Genomic DNA, 7,180 nt, shown 5'->3' with positions numbered 1-7,180 from the left:
TCAGTCAGGCTAAGCTGCGCTCCTCTAACACTGACCAATAGGAACGCATTGATATTACGGCGCTGACTCTCTCGCATACAATTTGTCCAAAAAAAGAAAAGAAAAAAAGTATACAGAAAATGCAACTTAAATCAAATAAATAAAAATATAGGCTACAACCGACTGTATTTATATAATATAAAAACAGACTATATTTTACATGATAAGAGGAATGCACATTAACTAATTTGAGCTAGTAATTAGGGCTGTATTAGCTAGCTAACATTTGATTTACAGTTACTGCTGTCATAAAAATACACTTATATGTAGGATTAAAATTCTACATGTGTCACAGATATAGTATGATCAAAATGCCAAGATCCAATGTCTTTTTATTCAATTCATTTTTACTTTAAAGAGCGAGGTATTTGTGAACGAGGTAGTGCGAGTGAAATTACTTTACTGTATGTTGTTTTTGTGTGTGTGTGCGGCTTAGAGTGGATCATGTGCAATATGTGTGTATGTGAGAAAGTTTGCATAAAGGATGATTCATACCTCCAAATTCAGTCATTTTGGTTGAATTCATCTTTTACTTTACCAAGTCACTGAGGAATCCCAACAGATGAACATCTGCTCGTGTGTGTGCATGTGAGCGAGCGAGCAACAGGCTTGTTGCTGTGGAGATGTCCACAGTTGACTGATATTCTTAAGACACTTCAATTACAGCTTATAAGATGTAATTGGGATACTAATTTTTCTCTGTTTGTCTTGTTTCTTGTTTTTTGTCTATGAGAAATGTATTAAGTATAGTCTAACATTGAGCAGCATGTACAGAGACATTGATCTGATCATGTTAGAGCAGACAAGTAAATGTGTTTATGATTGTGTAGCAGAGTATTTCTTTGAATGCTAAACCATTAAAGTGTGTTACATTAACCTGAATTCTTTACATTAAAGTATAGGGTAAATTAAAACTGTTTTTTGTTTTGTTTGCTTTTTTCACTGAAAATTGGTTAGGAAGCAGTGTACTTCAATGTTAAAGTACACTATTCTATTCAATATTCTTCAATGTTAAAATGATACAATATAAACAAAAGTACAGTGTACATTACAATACAATGTACACTGACCAATTGTACAAGAATGAACATGGAAAATATATGAACATTTTCAATGCACAGTGATCTTAAATATGATGGACTTGGTATTTAATTAAACTTCTTACTCGTATTTTACGCGTATATTGACGCATTTTATTACACACACGAGCAAGGATTAGTATAATGGATTGTAGAGCACCGCAGTAAAGATAGTTTGCGGTTTGATATTCAGATTTCTTTTGACTATAAATACGCAGTGCGCTGTCATAGACATGCAAATAATACCTAATATCATTCTCCATGATTTGTGAATTCAGGTGACGCTGTCATTCGGGCCGAAATCAGGTTTTTTTTTTTCGTAGCGACTCTTAATTTTATAATGCCTATAGAGCTCGTTCACTCACGTAAGCCTCGCCCACTCCTGACAACAAAATGGATATGTTTGCATGACTTTCTAACATTTACAGATGAAAAATATACCTGTGACGTGTCAGTTATGCACTGAGGAAAACACAACGTCTCAAATGCATTAAACAGCACAGATATATTCGCTGTTTGCCATGGTGGATCGATTTGATCCATGATCGACATTAAGGGCTAAAACCTAAGAATAATTTAATTTTACCTTTTAAATAATACTAAAATTAATTTACATATATTGGCCAACGTTTGGCTCAAAGTACTTTTTATAAAATCAACATATAGTGAAGTAAATTATTTTCCACTAAATTTTATTTGTAACATTTTGTGTTATTCTGCTAATTATGTATTTAATTTTTGCCCCATCAGTCAAATCCTCGTTACTCCAAATGATTTTTACTATCAACGTTCTCGGCTCATTACGAATCTGTTTTGTAAACCGGTTCAACCGAATCTTTGAACGCACCCGACTCATATGAACGATTCTTTCACGATTTTCCATCTGCATTGTGGGCCGTGCTGTAACGATGTAGTCCATATGAACTGAAACTAGAATCGTGAGCGTGCCTGTGAAAATGTTGTAACTATTAAAGTATTTACATTTTGTGTTCTGCTAATTATGTATTTAATTTTTGCCCCATCAGTAAAATCCTCGTTACTCCAAATGATTTTTACTATCAACGTTCTCGGCTCATTACGAATCTGTTTTGTAAACCGGTTCAACCGAATCTTTGAACGCACCCGACTCATATGAACGATTCTTTCACGATTTTCCATCTGCATTGTGGGCCGTGCTGTAACGATGTAGTCCATATGAACTGAAACTAGAATCGTGAGCGTGCCTGTGAAAATGTTGTAACTATTAAAGTATTTTATAACCCTGTATTATATCTAAAGCTGTATTTATTACAGCATGCCATAGTTATTCATTACCTCTCACCCCTGTTTACCCTCGTGCCTGGCATGCCATATATGGGGTAACTACAGTGTTTTTTTTTCGTAGCGACTCTTAATTTTATAATGCCTATAGCTCCAAAAGTTGGACGCTTAGAGGGACCAGACTCTGCCTACTGCAAGCAGCAGCTACATTCGTTGTCGGCACCTTAATAGAGGGGTAGTGCATCCTGACAAGCTCAATACTTTTGCACCCATACAAGTCAGGGAATGAGCACCCCCTACTGGCCGGACTAAAACTAGCTCCAGCAGCAAACTAGTTGTTCACAACGGCCTAGAATCTGACTAGGGCATCCTGACAAGCTCAATACGGCCATCAGGATGCGCTACCAGCCTAAACAATGAGGTCAAATTCATGATTAAAGTGGGGAATTAATGACAACAGAATGTCAGGAGGCCAGTCTAATGCCTCATGTGAACGACGCTCCTTTTTACAGGTGCCTGTCTAACGCTTTATCAAAAGGCTGCTTCTTCTTACATTCTGAAGCTCGATTCGTTATACAAAGACTTTTGCGTTCAGTTTTGGTCTGCTGACCTGTAGTGAACTGTGAAAGTTTTCACAAATAAGAATAGTGATGTAAATGAATCAGGGACATGGTGGATCGATTTGATCCATGATCGACATTAAGGGCTAAAACCTAAGAATAATTTAATTTTACCTTTTAAATAATACTAAAATTAATTTACATATATTGGCCAACGTTTGGCTCAAAGTACTTTTTATAAAATCAACATATAGTGAAGTAAATTATTTTCCACTAAATTTTATTTGTAACATTTTGTGTTATTCTGCTAATTATGTATTTAATTTTTGCCCCATCAGTCAAATCCTCGTTACTCCAAATGATTTTTACTATCAACGTTCTCGGCTCATTACGAATCTGTTTTGTAAACCGGTTCAACCGAATCTTTGAACGCACCCGACTCATATGAACGATTCTTTCACGATTTTCCATCTGCATTGTGGGCCGTGCTGTAACGATGTAGTCCATATGAACTGAAACTAGAATCGTGAGCGTGCCTGTGAAAATGTTGTAACTATTAAAGTATTTTATAACCCTGTATTATATCTAAAGCTGTATTTATTACAGCATGCCATAGTTATTCATTACCTCTCACCCCTGTTTACCCTCGTGCCTGGCATGCCATATATGGGGTAACTACAGTGTGGGCAGCCAAGCAAAGTAGGTCATGTGGATGTTTCCTTTTTTCCTGCTATATCTCTGAAACAGGATACAATATTTGCAGCGATGTGAAAATGCTTTTCAAATGCACAAAGGAAAAGATTGCCATAAATGTCACGTCCAGCATGCATAAAATCTCAAAGCATTTAGTTTGCTTTGAAAATCTCAACATTAATAGCTGATGATGTCAATGCCATGCTTTCTAACTACGCATTTGGCAACCCCGCTAGAAGCTGTTTTGGCTGTCAAAGCTTCTTTGTAGCCTTTCCCTCAAGTTTTCATGGTCATATTTAGACGTGAGAAGCGACAGCAAAATTTGTTATCCTTGCAGATATGATCTGACAACGTTTTTGATTGTGTGTTCTTCAAAGACATGGTGAAGCAGACCAAGGCCAAAACTTTCCAGGCCTATCTGGACTCCTGTCACCGCCGCTACAGCTGCGTCCACTGCCGTGCACACCTGGCCAACCATGATGACCTAATTTCTAAGGTGAGAGAGTTCCTTTGTCTGACTTTTGTGGCACATTTACAGCTAGATTTGTGAATTGTGAGGCTGTTTGCATTAAAGACTCACGTGTCTTGTCTATTTTCAGTCATTTCAAGGCAGTCAAGGACGTGCCTACCTGTTCAATTCTGTGTGAGTATCACTGCTGGAAAAAAATCTCAGAGATTGAATCACATTGTGATGTAAGAAATAGTTGGTTTAACTGTCATTTTGTGATTTCAGGGTGAACTGTGAAAGTTTTCACAAATAAGAATAGTGATGTAAATGAATCAGGGAAGGGTTAACTGACCAACACTGCACTGGGAAATTTTTCATATCAGAATAGTTAAGGAATCAAGAAAGGGTTAACTGGCAAAAGCTATACTGTGAAACTTTCGCAAATCAGAATAATGAAGCCAAGTACTCAAGGAAAGGTACAGCAACCAAAGAGAATTGCCACACCACACTGGGCTGGAAATATGTAAGCATGCTTCGTTTTAATAAGAAATGTAGTAGGACACATTTTTTGCCAAAATGGCTTTATTTGTATCATTACCCTGCAGTCTGATTGCAATTTTTCCCCCCTCTTTCTCCTTTCTGCCAAGTACTCAAGGAAAGGTACAGCAACCAAAACTTTATTGTCAAACAAAGTGTACAAGTGTATATGTGTATAAGCTCATTTACCTATTGAATTGGAAACCGTTATTCACTGGAACAGCACCGTATGACAATATTATACAAAAAACAGGGGGCAGAACAAAGAGAAACACGGCCATGCGATAAAATGCGATTGTGAAAGTTTTCACACCTGTTCAATTCTGTGTGAGTATCACTGCTGGAAAAAAATCTCAGAGATTGAATCACATTGTGATGTAAGAAATAGTTGGTTTAACTGTCATTTTGTGATTTCAGGGTGAATGTGGGTTGTGGCCCAGCAGAAGAAAGGCTGCTGCTGACCGGTCTTCATGCTGTGGCTGATATTTACTGCGAGAATTGCCACACCACACTGGGCTGGAAATATGTAAGCATGCTTCGTTTTAATAAGAAATGTAGTAGGACACATTTTTTGCCAAAATGGCTTTATTTGTATCATTACCCTGCAGTCTGATTGCAATTTTTCCCCCCTCTTTCTCCTTTCTTCTACAGGAGCAGGCATTTGAGTTAAGTCAGAAGTATAAGGAGGGGAAGTTTATTATTGAATTATCTCACATGATTAAGGATAATGGCTGGGACTGAAGCATTCAGCCTTTGCTTTAACTTTCTGTCACCGCTTGCAGCTTCTCCAAGAACGTCATGAGATGCTTTCTTTTATATATATATAACCGTTATTCACAGGAACAGCACCGAATGACATTATTATAGGCTACAAAAAACGGGGGGCAGAGCAAAGATAAACACTGCCACGCGATAAAATGCGATTGTGAAAGTTTTCACAAATCGAGCTCGACCTAAATCAATGTTTTTGTATTCCAGCAGTCTGCGTGTTTATTGGTAATAAACATGAAGAACGCCTTTCTTTCACATTCCTTACTAGCGGACTTAAGGGGTTTACGGACAAGAGCTTTGCTGTGAAAATATTCACAGATCAAGCTGGTGAAGATGACACCGGTTTCATTCCTCTAAGCGTCCAACTTGGAGCTATAGGCATTATAAAATTAAGAGTCGCTACGAAAAAAAAAAAAACCCTGATTTCGGCCCGAAGGACAGCGTCACCTGAATTCACAAATCATGGAGAATGATATTCGGTATTATTTGCATGTCTATGACAGCGCACTGTGTATTTATAGCCAAATGAAATCTGAATATCAAACTGCAAACTATCTTAAAGAGCGAGAAAAAATTCTCAAATGAATTAACGGTGCTTTTCACTAGTTCAAAGGACACAACTCCGAAATGTTGAATGGTTATATAATACTCTACAGACAACGTGGTTTATAAATAAACTAGGCGGAAACAAGAGGCAGCTTCTCTGACCTAATTATCAGAACCACCTCGAGTGAAACGGATAAAGACTACAACTCCCACAACTCTTTGCGCACATCGGTGACGTGGCCAGCGTTACCCAGCAGACCGGGGCGATTTGAACTGCATTTTGGATGCAAGTAATTTTCTATTTCATTTAATTCTTTTCAAACTATTTTACCGGTGGATTTTACTTTGTAAGTGATAAAATACAAGCTACTTTATTAAAGCCGGTAATTTCGCATCACGATGTCCGGGAAAATCAAAAGCAGGAGTGCTGCAAATGCCGACTCAATATCTAGCAGTGTGTCCTGCGACGAGCGCATCTTACGGGACTGCCACCAGATGTACACCGATCCGGATAGCGGTAAGAACCCGGTCCCTTTAGAAACGATTACATTCTCATTGATTTACCTGGTTTAGTAAGGTATTAGAGCTGTCTCTAGGCGTAGATAGGAGGTGCTAACGGTAGCCGGTGAGCTAAAATGTCGGTTGGTATGTCAAGTATGCACTTCAGAGGACGAAATGTATTTCACCTGTTTGTTTTTATAACTCTGCAGTCATTACATTTACCGTTTAATTCGTTACTGTGTCCGCCAAGCAATACAAAACATTAAAGTTTTGTTTTTAGTGCTTCAGGTTTAAATTGTATAGAGTTTTTGTATTTTGCTGTGATTGTCACTCAGTGGGTCACATTAAAGACTGCGGTCAAGCCAGCCTCCACTTTGAAAAACACGGTCATTCTAGCCGCCACGTTGTTTTGTGGTGCGCGCATATACCATGCATTACGGTAATAGCGTGTAAAACTCCGATCGAAGGAAAAGCGATCTCTGGCATTCATTTATTGAGCCAGTTTCTCTGTCAATTAATGAATTAATATATTTAAGGAAACTCCCTGTTTCCACAGAACAATTTCAATTCAGATTAATAGTTCACTACTCCAGGGTGTCACTTAGCCAGTTTCATGACGATCTGATGTTGCATTACAAAATAAAACCAGTTTTGTCTTTGAATTTGGATAGCTCTAAAAAGGAAACTCACTGTTTCCACAGAACAATTTCAATTCAGATTGACAATCCACTACCCCAGGGTGTCAC

The 7,180-nt window shown here is 37.9% G+C and overlaps 2 protein-coding genes across 6 annotated transcripts in view; both read left to right on the top strand.

Annotated features, from left to right (window-relative positions):
* The window catches only part of LOC107755583 (protein yippee-like 3), an 8,600-nt gene extending 3,162 nt beyond the window's left edge, over positions 1-5,438 (top strand). Inside the window, exons 1-5 of one of the 2 annotated variants that reach the window (XM_016572468.1) lie at positions 3,292-3,637; positions 4,009-4,127; positions 4,231-4,274; positions 5,034-5,142; positions 5,268-5,438. In XM_016572468.1, the coding sequence (XP_016427954.1) occupies positions 4,011-4,127; positions 4,231-4,274; positions 5,034-5,142; positions 5,268-5,357 (360 nt within the window). In that variant the 5' untranslated portion in view covers positions 3,292-3,637; positions 4,009-4,010 and the 3' untranslated portion in view covers positions 5,358-5,438. Of the gene's footprint in view, positions 1-3,291; positions 3,638-4,008; positions 4,128-4,230; positions 4,275-5,033; positions 5,143-5,267 lie in introns of those variants that run through there. The other variant, XM_016572466.1, reaches the window with a different exon arrangement.
* A 672-nt stretch (positions 5,439-6,110) lies between these two features.
* LOC107755580 (sarcalumenin-like) overlaps positions 6,111-7,180 on the top strand; it is an 8,658-nt gene continuing 7,588 nt past the window's right edge. The window contains exons 1-2 of one of the 4 annotated variants that reach the window (XM_016572460.1): positions 6,111-6,219; positions 6,314-6,450. In XM_016572460.1, coding sequence (XP_016427946.1) covers positions 6,333-6,450 — 118 coding nt within the window. In that variant the 5' untranslated portion in view covers positions 6,111-6,219; positions 6,314-6,332. Of the gene's footprint in view, positions 6,451-7,180 lie in introns of all 4 variants that reach the window. The other 3 variants (XM_016572461.1, XM_016572459.1, XM_016572462.1) reach the window with 3 other exon arrangements.

The sequence above is a fragment of the Sinocyclocheilus rhinocerous genome, unplaced genomic scaffold, assembly GCF_001515625.1.
Source record: "Sinocyclocheilus rhinocerous isolate Xijiao unplaced genomic scaffold, SAMN03320098_v1.1 scaffold2849, whole genome shotgun sequence".
NCBI lineage: Eukaryota > Metazoa > Chordata > Actinopteri > Cypriniformes > Cyprinidae > Sinocyclocheilus > Sinocyclocheilus rhinocerous.
The sequence above is the reverse complement of the archived record's forward strand: the minus strand, read 5'-3'. Positions and strand labels throughout refer to the sequence as shown.